The sequence below is a fragment of the Sander lucioperca genome, chromosome 2, assembly GCF_008315115.2.
Source record: "Sander lucioperca isolate FBNREF2018 chromosome 2, SLUC_FBN_1.2, whole genome shotgun sequence".
Classification (NCBI taxonomy): Eukaryota; Metazoa; Chordata; class Actinopteri; order Perciformes; family Percidae; genus Sander; species Sander lucioperca.
This window is the reverse complement of record NC_050174.1, coordinates 34,770,012-34,786,332: the sequence shown is the minus strand read 5'-3', so window position 1 is coordinate 34,786,332 and position 16,321 is coordinate 34,770,012. Positions and strand designations below refer to the sequence as shown.

General features: G+C 46.6%; 1 protein-coding gene across 1 annotated transcript in view; it reads right to left on the bottom strand.

The window, feature by feature from the left end:
• The window catches only part of LOC116053862 (tetratricopeptide repeat protein 28), a 150,234-nt gene that overhangs the window by 34,633 nt on the left and 99,280 nt on the right, over positions 1 to 16,321 (bottom strand). The window contains exons 8-9 of the mRNA XM_036008395.1: positions 15,681 to 16,204; positions 5,979 to 6,088 (exon numbers count right to left, since the gene is read on the bottom strand). Of these exons, the coding sequence (XP_035864288.1) occupies positions 5,979 to 6,088; positions 15,681 to 16,204 (634 nt within the window). The remainder of the gene's footprint in view (positions 1 to 5,978; positions 6,089 to 15,680; positions 16,205 to 16,321) is intronic.

Sequence of the window (16,321 nt, the reverse complement as noted above, 5' to 3'; positions counted from 1 at the left end):
TCCTTCCTACGCAGACCAGAGCGCTCTTACACAGCGGCAATCAATGTGATGCATACAGCTAAAAATACTTGGAATATATATGAATTACAGCACTGTGGGAAAGAAAGAGCACACACACACACACACACACACACACACACACACACACACACACACACACACACTCTGTAGCTCGTCTGGAATATCCCAAGGTCATGCAGGAAAAGTGTGTCAGAGGGAGTGAAGGGGGAGAGTCGAGATCAGCGTTGAATCTGTGAGCTCTGCTGCATTAGTGCTAGTAGACGGAGCTGCTGGTCTCAGGCTGATTTTGCTGATAGGACTGTGGGAGGATTGCTGCAGTGCTAGTTTAATCGGTTAGGCTCGCCGACATCCCTAATTTCTCACTGCGCCCTTCTTCGGGCCTGACCCTCTCCAGATGAAAGGGAAACAATCCCAAATGTGCTGCTTCCGCAGTGACTCACCTTGGCTGGGGTTCAGGTAAAAATCTGCTACATTCTTCAGCTGCTGCGCATTCAGATGGCACTCTTACGTTTGACTGTCACTAGTCTCGCATTGCCAGACCTTCCTCCACAGCGCTACCGAGGAGGGTCTGACTAGTCTACACAGCTTTCCCGGGATGGGAGAAAAACGTGCTCTGGTTTATTGGCATTTCCTTAAACCAATCACAATCATCTTGGGCGGTGCTAAGCGGCGCACGAGCAACGGTGCCGCTGGAAAACAGCCTCAGGAAGGAACTTGTTTTGGTGGAACGTGTGTACGTTCAAAAGTAGTTTTAGTCGTGCAACAGAAAACTCAGATTGGACAGAAAGCGGAAGATAACGGACATCCGGCAGAAATGAAAGACATCTGGCGGAATTTCCAGCAGCAACGGAGCAATCCTGGAAGTGGAACGTCGTGGATATAGACTAGACACTAACATGGCTATGGAAGCAAATAAGGGACGTACGTATATGAATTTTAACAGCCACTGAATACTTTATATTGAAATATTTTACTTTGAAAATCATGTATTGTATCTAACTCCATTTGTTCTGAATTCACCTCTTTGAAATTAAAATATGAAATTTCTCAATTTTCAATTTCAAAAGCTGAATTTCAATATTTTTTTTCTTCTTCCAATGGTCACAAATTCAGATCCAAAAATTCACGTTGAAAACGGGACAACCTAAATGGCGGTCATCTTTGAGTTTCTATTTTCGAGCGCCCTATCTTGGATCACATGACTGAAAAACCGCACGCTCTGATAGGCCGGAAGTCGGTTCGATTGTCAGAATTGATCGAATCGAATTTGAGCAACTTGAATCTATCTTTTTGAAATTCAGAATCTTGAATATTTGGATTTGAACTTGTGACCATTGAAAAAAAAAAAAAAAATTCAAATTCAGCGTTTGAAATTGCAAATCAAGAAATTTTATTTTTTTAATTTTCAAAGAATTCAAAAGAAATAAATTCAGATACATAGTTTTCAAAGTAACATACTCCAACGTTAAGTATTCAGTGGCTGTTAAAATTTGAATACTTAAGTCTCTTATTTGCTTCCATACTTTTTGAATGTCAGTGTCACACTGAATCTGTAACGCGTGCAGAGAGCTTGATACCAACATACCTCTAATGATTTTTTTTAAAATACCCTCTCATTCTGTGTGACAGATGATATCAGAGGTTAAAACAAGATCTACAGTAGACCACTGTTACTTAGGTAAACATGAATCTATTGATTCATGTTCTCCTAATCGTAGATATGAATGCGAGCGCTTCTCAGAGAGAGCATGAGCTGTTGAAACAGCTGATTATAATCAGGACACGTCACGCCGGGATCACAGCGAAGGTGTCCAACTACAACTGGGTTTAAATACACAGAGAATGAGGAACACGAGGTCAAGTACTCTCTCATATGGATGTTTTATGAATTTCAATTCGAGCCCACACAAATGAGGTTTGAAGTGGGTCGGGGGTATTTACCAAGGTCATCGTAGCAGTTCATGAATAACCATTTGATGTTTTACAACGGCAACCTTTCCCACCACCAATTCACCCTGAGGGCTACAAGCTGACATCGGGGGATAAAAATATCTTAAAGGGTAACCTTAACCTAAACCTGGACCCTAATTTCCCATGTTTTTGTGTCTAAGTGACTGATGGGAACAACAATCCTTGAAATTGGTCCAGTATTAAGCAAGACCGCTGCGGTCGGCAGCGGGGAAACAAGCTGCAATGGAACCCTAGAGGGCCAATGTGCATCGTTAGTTTCCGTCCACTAAAAGTTCTGTTCATGCCGCTGACAGGCTCAGATCTGAGGACATTATGGAAAGGATCCCTACAGAGATAGACCTTTTTGTTAAAGAGTAAGATCCTTTTTGTTTTCCCAGCCCCGAAATCACTATCGCCAAACTCACCAGACTCCATGTAAAATAAACAGTGATTTTATCATCGTAAAAACACATATAGTCAAAGTCTTGGTTCATCTTTCCACTGTTCCAACAATCACCACTCTGGTTTGGTTGAAATAAACCCTTAATTCACCCATTTACATGTGGAGATATGCTGGCTCTATACACGCTAAAAGTCCTGATTATTTACATGTAGTCTGGTGGAGTTTGGTGATGGTGATTTCGGGGCTATTTCATGTTAAACTAAAAGGATCTTACTCTTTAACTAAAAGGTCTATCTCTGTAGGGATCCTTTCATAATGTTGTCAGACACTTAGAATAATAATCTGAGTCTGTCAGCGGCAACAACAGAACTTTTAGTGGACGCTAACGGACGCTGAACATCTGTCCTGTAGGGTTACATTACAGCACGGTACATGGCTGCTGGTTATAGCGTTCTCGCTCAATACTGGACCAATTTCAAAGTTCTTTTTTTCTTTTCACATTAGTCACTTAGACATCAATGCATGGGCAAACAGGGTCCACGTTGAAAAACAACTTTAAGCATTGCTGTGGTATATGTGGGCAAAGCACTGGATCTCTGTATGATGCACATATAAACACAAAGTTAATATGCGCTACTGAGGCCTTAAGGTCAAGCGTTAAACCGCAAAATTTAAAATGCAGTGGAAAATATGTCGCATCGGCTCGTTAGGATAATATTTTGCTTTAATTGAACACAAATTCCTCAATATGACTCATGAGCCTGGTCCACACTTTCTTTTCCAACTCTTTCTTTTTTTTTTTTTTTACTGATAATTCCAAACAGACAAAGTAACTTTTTGACAGAAAAAGGAAAAGCTATCTGGGTCACATAGATGTACGTAGTGTGCTTGTATCATAACAGCAGTGTGTTGGACTAGATTCTGAAAATGAAAGCAGCTGAACAACATCCCTGCAGTCACACGTGACAGCCCCTGCTGTCGGCTGTCTGTTCACAGCCTCATACGTGGATACACAAGCTCAGAAAATACAAAAAAAATACAATCTTGAGCTGCGGTGTGTGGACAGACCGTAAAGAGAGATGTTAAGGGGATATTCCATGCTTGCCAGGTGGGCAGTGGGCTGAAGAGGAGCGTGTGTGCGTGTGATGCCGAGGCTTGGGACTCCTGAGACCTCGCACACAGACACAGAAAAATCTTCAGTCATCTGTCGCCTGTCTGCTGAGATGACAGCGTTTACCAGCTCGACAGACTCCGCAGCATACTGCCGGCAGCCCAGTTCAAGCTCTATAGCCACCTTGTTTCTTTATTTCTCTCCTGTTGTTCTCTCTCTCTGCTCTGGCCATGAGGGCTACACTGAAAACTATTTCCAATTCCAGGTCTTCGGACTTCTACTTCTTCGTTCTCTCATTTGCAATCTTTGTCGACCAACAGATGTGTGCTTATTAGAGGTCAGTTTTAACTGCAAGAGGTGGATTCGTGATGGAAAGGAGTCCAGATGGAGGAGAGGGGGAGGAAACGAGGAGGGGGGAGAGGAGAGGAGAGGAGAGGAAGTAGAGGAGATGAGAGCGGAAAAGAGAAGAAACCAAGGGGAGATGAGAGGAGAGAGGAAGGGAGGGAAGGAGATGAGAGGAGGGGAGGTTATGGTTTTCAAAGTCCCTTTATTGGACCATTTTTCAAAGAAGAATCCCAATCGCAAAAATCTAAAACAAGTCAAGAAAAAGAAAACCTAGATATAATAAAATAAACACACAACTAAACCGGTCAAACTAATTAAAATGTACTTTAGTAATCAATAATGAACCACCAACTTGTAGCCAGATGTCCAACCTTGCAGACGCGGACAAAAAGTTCAACAAAATGTGAACAGTCTCTCTCTCTCTTTTTTATGTTTTACTGTATTTTGGACCAAAAATAAACAAATCCAAAGATAAAACCTCTCTGAGACCCTTGAACCCACCGCGAGAGGAGGTGAGAGGAGGTGAGAGGAGACGAGAGGAGGTGAGAGGAGGTGAGAGGAGACGAGAGGAGGTGAGAGGAGGTGAGACGAGAGGAGACGAGAGGAGACGAGAGGAGGTGAGAGGAGAGGAGACGAGAGGAGACGAGAGGAGACGAGAGGAGGCGAGAGGAGGAGAGAAGAGACAAGAGGAGACGAGAGGAGGTGAGAGGAGACAAGAGGAGGTGAGAGGAGGTGAGAGGAGACAAGAGGAGGTGAGAGGAGGTGAGAGGAGACAAGAGGAGGTGAGAGGAGATGAGAGGAGACGAGAGGAGACGAGAGGAGGCGTGAGGAGGAGAGAAGAGACAAGAGGAGACGAGAGGAGGTGAGAGGAGACAAGAGGAGGTGAGAGGAGGTGAGAGGAGGGGAGAGGAGACGAGAGGAGACGAGAGGAGGTGAGAGGAGATGAGAGGAGGAGAGAAGAGACAAGAGGAGATGAGAGGAGACGAGAGGAGGCGAGAGGAGGAGAGAAGAGACAAGAGGAGACGAGAGGAGACGAGAGGAGGTGAGAGGAGGTGAGAGGAGAGGAGACGAGAGGAGACGAGAGGAGGTGAGAGGAGAGGAGACGAGAGGAGACGAGAGGAGGCGAGAGGAGGAGAGAAGAGACAAGAGGAGACGAGAGGAGGTGAGAGGAGACAAGAGGAGGTGAGAGGAGGTGAGAGGAGGTGAGAGGAGACAAGAGGAGGTGAGAGGAGATGAGAGGAGACGAGAGGAGACGAGAGGAGGCGTGAGGAGGAGAGAAGAGACAAGAGGAGACGAGAGGAGGTGAGAGGAGACAAGAGGAGGTGAGAGGAGGTGAGAGGAGACAAGAGGAGGTGAGAGGAGGTGAGAGGAGGGGAGAGGAGGTGAGAGGAGATGAGAGGAGGAGAGAAGAGACAAGAGGAGATGAGAGGAGATGAGAGGAGACGAGAGGAGGCGAGAGGAGGAGAGAAGAGACAAGAGGAGACGAGAGGAGACGAGAGGAGGTGAGAGGAGGTGAGAGGAGAGGAGACGAGAGGAGACGAGAGGAGGCGAGAGGAGGAGAGAAGAGACAAGAGGAGACGAGAGGAGGTGAGAGGAGACAAGAGGAGACGAGAGGAGGTGAGAGGAGACAAGAGGAGACGAGAGGAGGTGAGAGAAGACAAGAGGAGGTGAGAGGAGATGAGAGGAGACGAGAGGAGATGAGAGGAGACGAGAGGAGGCGTGAGGAGGAGAGAAGAGACAAGAGGAGACGAGAGGAGGTGAGAGGAGACAAGAGGAGGTGAGAGGAGGTGAGAGGAGGGGAGAGGAGGGGAGAGGAGACAAGAGGAGACGAGAGGAGGTGAGAGGAGGTGAGAGGAGGTGAGAGGAGACAAGAGGAGGTGAGAGGAGGAGAGAAGAGACAAGAGGAGACGAGAGGAGGTGAGAGGAGGTGAGAGGAGGTGAGAGGAGACAAGAGGAGGTGAGAGGAGACAAGAGGAGGTGAGAGGAGACAAGAGGAGGTGAGAGGAGGTGAGAGGAGGGGAGAGGAGACGAGACGAGGTGAGAGGAGACGAGAGGAAAACAAGAGGGGAGAGGAGACGAGAGGAGAGGAAAACAAGAGGGGAGAGGAGAGGAGACAAGGAGATGAGAGTCAAGGTGAGTCGAGGTTACCTGGTGTTGGGCCTCCTCCAGGTTCCCACTGGCCCACAGAGAGAGCCCGAGACGATGGCGGATCTTCGCCTCGTCCTCCCGCCGAACCAGCTGCTCAGCGAGCCGCAGGCCTGTCGGGGGTGGGGTGGGGTGGGGTGGGGGTGGGGGAGCAGATGAGAGAGAGAGAGGAGAGGAGAGTCAAAATGATTCGGAGCAGGCAGACTCTTAGGTATCTTCCAGAATAACAGATGTAAGCATAGCGTGGTGCTGATGTTCTCACGGCGAAACAGGTTTGGATATTTGGCCTCAGCTGTAAGATACTGCTCACACCGGGACTAAAACACACACACACACACACACACACACACACACACTTCTGCCATGGAGGGAAAGCTGTTAGAGCACTAATTGGACTGCATGGTAATCAATGCTAAGCATCGACCGGCTGAGCAAACACATACACACGCTTAATGCTTGCATAAAAGAAGCCACCCAATATCATGAAGACGGCTACAAATATTTGCAAAACACGTTGATGAGCTAATAATAGTCTGCTCTGGGATGTTTGGTTTGAGAGACTCAAGAGTTCCTGGGAAGCCAGGGGAGGTTTTCAATGTGTTTGTGTGTTCAGTTCAGTTTAGTTCAGTTTGACAACCAACAGTAGAAAAAGGTCAAGGTGTCTAAGCTCAACTTGAATTGAAAGCCGACGAATAGTAGTGGGTCTTAAAGGTCCAGTGTGTGGGAATGTCTCCCATCTAGCGTTGAGATCATATATCAATCAACTCTCTCGCGCCACGCAGTTCAAAGTAGGTATTACAGCTACGGTAGCCTTCACGCTTCAAAAAGCCAAGATGTCCTCCACGTCATCACCCAGCTTTCCCTCCGGTGATCAGGTCCGTTTTTCTGATGACGGCGGTCTCTTGCTCTTTTCAATCTCCTTTTTCTTTTTCTGGGCGAAGAAGAAGAAGAAGACTCCTGTTCCTGAAATTAGGATTTTGAATACGTGTGGTCCTCCATGTTTCCTTCTTCAAACTTGCCGGGGGCCGGGAAGCTCCGATACCCGTTAGCAGCATTAGCAGCAGCTGTGAGTTTATCATGTGACAGAGAAAACGTGAAAGGTGGAGCAGTATGTCCTGTATGTCTCTTACCAGCTAACGTATTTCAAGATGCAGCATGAATATGGAGCGTCTACCCCAGTTCATGCAAACGCCAATGTAAAATTTCAAGCCAATAGGAATACTTGGAGTTGATGGTGGTGGTAAACGGCAACACAGATTTTGATAATGAACAACTAAAAACGTTACACACTGGACCTTAAAACAAGGGCTTGAATGTTTCAGCGGTCCGAGCTGTTCTTATGTGAATAGGTAAACTATTCCAGAGGTTTGGAGCTGTCGATGAAAAGGCTCGGCCACCTTCATTTTTTTAACCTGGATCTGGGAACATCGAGGAGCATCTGATTGGAAGACCTCAGTGCTTTGACAGGTGTGTGGACATGTAAAAGTTCTGATAAATAAGAAGGCGACAACCCATTTAAAATCTTAAAAACAAGCAGTGGAGCGACGCTTTTCTGCGTTCTGGACTAACTGTAACCGACGAATCCAATTCCAATCCCTCAAGCAGTGAGGGTATGTCACATCTTTGCATGTGTCCTCAGCCACCCTTGGTTCTGCCCAATTACTGAGATGAAAATGCCACTCCACAGAGAACAATGATAAAGGGAGGGGAAAAAGACGACAGCTGCTGGGCCACATATCACCCACAAGGTGCTAAACGCACAGCAAGCAGTCTGCGGTTTGCAATACAGCTCAACAGTGTGGTTCCAGAGGTGAAAATCCCATTCATTTTCTCCATAAGGATTTTGATTATTAAGGCAAGGCAAGGCAGCTTTATTTGTATAGCACATTTCAGCAACAGGGCAATTCAAAGTGCTTTACATACAAACGATTAAAATACAAGAATAAAAGTTACAGTGCAGTACAAGCAATGAAACATTAAAGAGCAGTTAAAAACAGTTAAAAATATAAAAGCAGATAAAATATGAGATTTTATGGTGCTAGTATGGGACAATGTACAAGCCGTTGCTCTATACACGTAATCCACTCGCAATCCTTGCTGTTCCCAGAACGGGCCGGTTCCACTGTTTAATTTCTCTTTATATACTTATATCAATTTTCATACAGTTTCAACAATGCCAGGGAGCGATTGTCGCGCCTCGCAATTCATTTTCAATGAGAGGCGAGCAGGCAGGTAGGGAGGCCGAATGCAAACAACCCAGAGAGTTTTTTTTTTCTTCTATCCTACAATGTATCTGTGGTGAAGCCAGAACTTACTCCACAGCGCTGTGGAGATAGAGCCGGCAATGTGAGACTACTCACGCACAGTCTCACTTAACATGGGCCCTGTATTTGCAAGTCTATTCTCTCCACTCGCTTGTGCGATGGAAGGGGTCTAAACACGCTTTTGGTCAAAGAGAGGAGAAAATGGGCCAAGCCACCTTCATCCAAAGTCTGCATTACTCGGCATTCCCGGAAAACAGTCTGTGGCTGGACCAGATAAGCCAAGAACAGAGAGCGTGACCCGAAACAGCCAGCCTATTCCGCAAGACCCAGCAACACTACACAACCGGAGACTTCATGGCTCCTCCGCGGCCACGCTAGCCGGCAGCCTTTGAAGCCTGCAACAGTCTCCCCTCTCGCCTTATCTTTCCACACACCCTCCCACTGTCTGCCTGCCTGCCTGCCTGCCCTCTTTCCCCTATGCATCTGCTGTGCTCCTCTATCCCTCTGCCTCCCGTAGTCATTTTCTCATCTCTGTGCCTCTTGCCCCCCCGCCCGGTCTCTCTCCGCTCTCTCTACCTGTTTCATCTCCATGGTGGTGGTAGTGTTTGCGAGGACTCGGCACTGCTTAGGGCTCATTAGGCGCCAGAGCAAGAGAGAGGAAACAGATCTAAATTATCCTTTTTCATTCTCTGACAGCCTCACGCCTCACTCATCTCAACTGCAGCTCTGAGCCTTTCATCTGCGCACGCACGCACGCACACACGCACACACCCACACACCCACACACACACACACACACACACACTTTCCGTCTCTGAGCTGCTCTGTGATAGTTCTTTATGATCAAGCCAGAGTGTCAACCAACTCCATGTTTTCTTTATTCTCCAGTTGACAGTGAAATAATACATGTGAATTATGACTCACGCCGGTCTCTGTCTTCTTCCTCCGCCTGCCTGCCATTCTCTTACTTTCCCTCCATCCCTCCTTTCCCCCCCGACTCTCTCATTCCCTCTGTTCTCCCGCTCTGTATCAATCAGTGTCTGTCACTGTCAGCGTGCGGGCCTTTGCCGCGCCCCGTAGGCGCAGTCACGTAGCAGCGGCTGACACGAGGATGTTGGCCGTGGCTGGCTGCACCCTGAAGAGCAACTGGAGAACACTTTAAAGGCTGCTTGACAGCTGGGGGAGAGATTCTCTGCAGCCCCCGAGGCCAGTGTACCTCGAGGCTTCAGACACAAGCTTTACGTTGCGGACAAGCACACACATGCACTGTACTGTCTACAGTGCATGAGATTTCAAGTGGGTTTTGCCAGAAACAAAATACCCAGGAACATGCACACTCGTGACACATGACAACACAGTACAGCCTTTGAACATGACACCAGGCTGAAAAGAACAAAGGGCATATACAGTGTACCAAAATAAAGGAAAAAACTAAAACAAGGTCACAGTTACTACGTTTACATGCACCAGAGATGGGGACTCTAGACTGAGACTCGGACTCGAGTCGCACTTTAAGTCGCACAAACAGTGACTTCAAACTTGACTTGCGACTCGACCCAAAAGACTTCAGACTTGACTTGGACTTGAGCTTCGAGACTCGTCAACAACCTGTTTTCTTACAATTATTGCTTATTATTATTATTATATTATTATTGTATTTCTATTTTCTTTCATTGGCGCATATACGTTGGGGAAACGTATGACGAGCTGCATGTCCCCTGCCCTTTGCCATAATGTGCAACGTAACGCATGCGCTATGCATATATGCGCGCACTCGCAGATCAAAAAAATGCATTGAGGATGGTGACACCAAGTCCTCCCGGAGTTGTGCCTTTTGTCATTAGTTTAGCTTTCAATATCTTGGTAAACAGTGGCAGTAAGAGAACAGCTACATGCAAGGTGTGTGGAACCAAGATAAATGATGCCGGATCAACAATGTGGAACTTCATCAGGCATCTCAAAACGCACCCAGATAGGTCAGTCACTCACACACTAATGTGAAAGAGACGTTAAATTTAGCATATATCACCACAGGTAACAAGCTAACCATCGCAAAGTGATGTGCTAATGCTGGGAACAGGCAAATTGTATCTTTATAGTAGTTGTATTCAGATCAGATAGCCAGAGACTTGAGACTTGACTTGGACTTCCAAAAAATAACTTGTGAACATTTCTGACATGCACATAATATTCAAGATTTTGGAACTTATTCTGAAAAAGACAATATTCTGACTAAGCTGTTAACATGGCTAATGAAAGTGAATATTCCACTAATATTCCCGTTTATATGCAGCCGTGTAAAATAGGATTTTTTTCAGAGTTTTCCACGGATGGAGGACTTGTTGGAGCGTGTGAACACAGCGTCTCTCTTTCATTCCAAAAGGTCGGCTCATATCCACAAACCTGTTGATATCTAATTCTTTCATAATGCGTTAAGTTGAAAAGTAAATACTGGTATTTGTGAAAGCTTGCTCAATAATTCATGAGATAATGGAAAGCTAGGCCAATTCCTTTTCCCACTTTCTTTTTTTCAGATTTTAACCACACATATGTTGAAGTGAAAGATTGTCTGTTCTGAGGCTAAGCAGAGAACTAAAATGAGAGAAATAAAATAGCCACAAGGATCTACTAAAGATCTCTCGGCAGCTCAGTACGCCACCTGTCAAAGCCCGACTGCCACTTTAACAGCCACCAACATTCAGCATAAAAATAGAGCCACTGAACCCTGTGAGGGTTTGGCGTGATGATGAAAGGTCCAGACATCTCACACTGTGATACTCATCATCCAACTGCATTTAGTTTTATACTCTTCCTGACAAGCTGTTCAAAGAACGACTTACACCAAAGTGTTTCATGACAAATCCTGAGTCACGTCTGTTATAATACACTGTGGGAAATCACGTTTTAGAACATTTATACACTCTGAATGGGAACCTACAGTTTTGTCTGACACACGTTAAGGCCCCTTTCTTACAGATCATGCAGATTTCATACTAACTAACTGTATAATTAATGCTTCGGATGATAAAGGCAGATTATAAAGTAGTACCAAATGTAAACCATACTTTGGTGTTCTTAAGATTTCATCAAACCTATTTTTTCATTTTTACAAAATAAACCAAAACACAAGCAACGAGGAAGATATTGGGCAGATAATGAGAATAAATATGAAACAACATTTAAAATCACACCCTCTAAAGCAGTGTTTCTCAAATGGGGGTCTGTGTCCCCCTAGGGGTACTTTGGAGGACTGCAGGGGGTACGGGACATTTCTTGCTAAATGTTTTTCAGTTACAAGGCTGTTGGACCAGACCATTGTTCCTCTTTACAGTGTATATTTCTTTTTTTTCTACCAAAAATGTGACGTGTTTGTCAACTTCTTTAGAACTATTCTCGCCTTCCTTCCAATACCGAGTATTGATTTGTCAGCAAGCGGTGCTTTTACAGCGGTTGAGCTCTAATCTCTAACATAACCTGCTCCCGAGCAGGTTAGGTATTCAGCATAAATTACCACGGCGATGTAACCCGGTAACAAATGATCCACCGTCGTGACACACAAAACCCTGGGTTGAACCTGAAGTTACCTCGGTAACCCCAAATCTTGCTTCGTAGTACAGGTCTCATGTTTGAATTGAAATCAAATACTTTTACTAAGCTTGTTTACAAGATATTGAGTCAATTTTGATCTACAGAGGAAACCATAAAGTTTAGCCTGACTCCGCCCTCCTACGTATTTCCGCTCAATTTTCATTTCCCTTCAGTACTCCGACTGGGTTTGCGGTATATTCTTGGGTTTTCTCCGGCCAATCTTTACCGGTCCAATCAGCGAACAGAGGGAGTGGCTGAGAACGATGACGTTGAGGTTGTGCGCTAGTTTGAGTTGTAGTTCCGTAATGGCAGCGGAGAAAGATGTGAGCGAAGTCATTCGGTCCATTGTGACAACGCTGCTGAATATCCAGAAGTTAAAGCCCGAGCAATAACAATCTTTGCTGAGTTGTGTTGGTGGCCATGATGTTGTGGCCCTCCTCCCCACGGGGTTCAGGAACAGTTTCATTTTCCAGCTTGCTCTGTTAGTGGTGAAGGAGTTGGCTAAGGCTAACACTAGCGATGCTAAGCCGACGTCACGACCAAACGTTAGCGATTGCTTATGGCAGATCCAGAGTGGCTCTGGGCAGATCCAATAGTTTTAAACTTCAACAGAGTACCCGCCTTCAAGGAAGTTAACACTAGTCAATGGAGAGAGGCCAGACTCTCTGGACAAATGAAATGTACCAGAGTCTGGTAGGACCAGGCTAGTGGACCAGAGTCTGGTAGGACCAGGCTAGTGTACCAGAGTCTGGTAGGACCAGGCTAATGGACCAGAGTCTGGTAGGACCAGGCTAGTGGACCAGAGTCTGGTAGGACCAGGCTAGTGGACCAGAGTCTGGTAGGACCAGGCTAGTGTACCAGAGTCTGGTAGGACCCGGCTAATGTACCAGAGTCTGGTAGGACCAGGTTAATGGACCAGAGTCTGGTAGGACCAGGCTAGTGTACCAGAGTCTGGTAGGACCAGGCTAATGGACCAGAGTCTGGTAAGACCAGGCTAATGGACCAGAGTCTGGTAGGACCAGGCTAATGGACCAGAGTCTGGTAGGACCAGGCTAGTGTACCAGAGTCTGGTAGGACCAGGCTAATGGACCAGAGTCTGGTAGGACCAGAGTCTGGTAAGACCAGGCTAATGGACCAGAGTCTGGTAGGACCAGGCTAATGGACCAGAGTCTGGTAAGACCAGGCTAGTGTACCAGAGTCTGGTAGGACCAGGCTAGTGTACCAGAGTCTGGTAGGACCAGGCTAGTGGACCAGAGTCTGGTAGGACCAGGCTAATGGACCAGAGTCTGGTAGGACCAGGCTAATAAAGTGCATCTTTGGATGGAAAAACAATACTCAATGGAAATGCTCTTCCAGCCCATAAAATGTTTAACACTTTCTCTATAATGCTATTCAGTGCATATTCCATTTCATTTTATTTTTAACAATCTGCATTGATCAATATACCAACTTATTTTTTTCCCAGATTTCCAGAAATAAAACGGAGCGTGGAGATACTTTAACACCTCTATTAGTCGCTACAATGACGCCATTGATTTAATGACACCATCGCGCTAACCGCTGAGAAATGCATCTTGGTGTGAGATGCCTCTCTTGTTTAAGATTGAGACAGCGATGTGCAACGTCCTTTGGTGTAAAATTACAGCAAGATAACTTGTGATGTGACAGAAACTATGTCTGCCTATCAGCAACTAATTGGTATTGCCATTCGTCTTCCACTGCAGCCGGGTGTCATTCTGTTTAGCTGTGCAACACAGAATAACTATCACACACACACACACACACACACACACACACACACACACAAATAAATAAATACGCACACACTGATTTGGAGGTCACATGTTGTCGACATTATCTGCACGAGTTCGGAGCTGCCTTTCTATCCTTCCTTCCAATTAATCATTTTCGATAAACAACAAACAAGCAATGCAGCATGAAGAGGAGAAAAAAGTAGGAAAAAAAATAGAAAAACAGAAGGGAGAAAAAAAAAAACCTTGCCAACTTTTCAGTCTGGGTAGGTTGGCCAGAAATAATTGGCTGTCAAGGATAGTGAAGGCACTGTTCTTTTTCACAGCCAGGCCGAGAAACAATACAAGGACAGTGCGGAGAGGGGGTGGGGGGGTGGGCAACAGGAGGACTGGGCGGAGACAGAATGGCTTGTCACCTTTGTTTCCATTAAAGCTCAACAAGCGGGCCTGCAGAGGGTGTGCAGGGCACTGCGGGCCCGACTAGCTCTAATCGAGCGGACGGAGGAGAGATGGAGGAGATATGTTCCTGTTGCCTTGCGTTCACTCCCTGCAGGGTGAAATATACAACTGTCCTCTGACACGGGCGGCAATTATCTTGGATGCAAACAGGGTTTGGGTCGTAACACGGCGGGTGGGCCTGAGAATGAGCACGGGTGAGGCTGGTGGTGTGGACACAAAGCTCACATCCATGGATGCTTCCACTTATCACATCCTGCATGGTCACTGACATAATCAGTAAATATACACACAGCTTCAAAGCACGATTACATTCAGGCAAAAAAAGACATTTGGAGGAAACAGTCACTGCCTTTACATACAAAAAACATGAATATACAGTATTTGTGTTAAGGCAATACCCCGGTTTCTCAAACGCCATGTAAACACCTTACCCTGGCTAAATTTGGAGTTCTTTTCAGGAATACCCTGGTTACTAAAGGAGTTATCTAGGTCTGTTAACTGGGGTATTCCTGCATGTATACACCTTAACCGGGGGGGAAACTTGGGTTAAGCGTATGCACATGCTCCGTAGGTTATAACTGCCCCTCCCCACACCGCTGCAGGCGATATTTTTTCCCCCACTATGGCCACGCCAAGACCCGCCCTTCAATCACCACTATTGGCCAGGCGTCCATGCTAACGCAAGGTTACGTAACCCAATTTGTAGAGGTCCTATCCCCTGACCAATCGGCTATCCTAACCTTAACCACTCGAGGTCAATGCCTAACCACAACCAATCGAGCTGCTATTGAAGGGCGGGTCTTGGCGTGGCCATAGTGGGGGAAAAAATGTTGCCCGCTGCAGTGGGTTTAGACCCGGAAATAGAAAAGAGCAGTTGGAAGCAACGGCGCCAAAAACAACAGCAACAACACAAGCTTTTACATTGAAACCCACTGAGGACTTCGCCTTGGCAAGTACTATCAATAAGACCCATTTCTGGGACTGAAAAGTCATCCATGATTCAGTCAAAGGTCAACCGGAAGAAAAAGCCTTATTCTGACCAGTTGTACGTTGTCGGAGCGCCACCTACTGTACCGGAGGTAGAATTACTCCCGTCATTCTTCCCCTCATGTATCAGGGAGAACTGGCAGAACTTGGTTATTCACTTAAGCGGGGTTACTGCTGTGCATGTAAATGCAGTGAATGTATTTTGGAGGGGTCAAGCTGCAGGTTTTTATTCCACCATAATCTGCAGGGGACAATGAAGCATGAGAGGCAAGAGTCTGCCACTGTGTGAAAAAGATCCTTTGGCACCTCGCTGCAAAGAGCCCTCTGAGAAATGTAGATATAGAAGTGTGAAGAACAGCTAGCAGTAAACAGGAGAAATGCCTTGGCATGCATCCTGATAGGATTGCAGAGACATACACACACAAATGCTGGAATACCTATACAGCACAGAAGACAACACAGGAGGATAATACGCACACAGAATCCCCCCGTGCACTTAGACACATAAGCACAAACACACACAGCCTAATAAAAGTGTGGCAGAGGCTTAGCAACAAATAGGCTCTGAATTTCATATTCATGAATGCACAAACTGTACGCCTATCAGCTCAGGCAACAAAGGCAATCCTCTCTGCTGTTCCCCCTGACTCACTCACCTTCCTGCAGGTACATGACAGCCTGCGAGTAGTTCTGCAGAGCGTGGTGTGTCCTCCCCAGGCTGCCGTAGGCCAGTGTCTTGGCAGCCAAGTCATTAGTCTGAGCCGCCACGCTCAGGTGCTGTTCCTGGAACACGACCGCCCGCTCGTAGTTTCCGAGCGACTCGTAGGTGAGGCCCAAGTTCCCGTAGGCGCGGGCCTGGCGTGTGGGGCTGCCCGCCTCCTCTGCGATCTCCAGGTCACTTTGGTGGCAGCGCAGGGCCGTCTCGTACTCTCCCATAGACTGATACACGGCGCCCAGGCCGCAGCTGGCGTCGCCCTCCAGTAGTCGGTCCCGGGTGTCACGGGCGATGGCCAGCTGGCGCTCCAGACACGAGATGGCCTGCTCGTAATTTCCCAGCTGGCTGTGCAGCGCACCCAGTTCACCGTAGGCCTGAGCCTTGCCTCCACACTCGCCCAGCTCATGGGCCACAACGAGCCGCTTCTCAAAGCACACTAGCGACTGCTGCAGGTTTCCCATGGCCCTGCAGGTAAACACAGAACACCAATGAGGGTAGGAGTGAGATAAGAAACCAACAAGACAACCTCAAAGAAAATCATTGGCATTTTCTGTCCAAATAGATAGTTGACGTTGACAACCT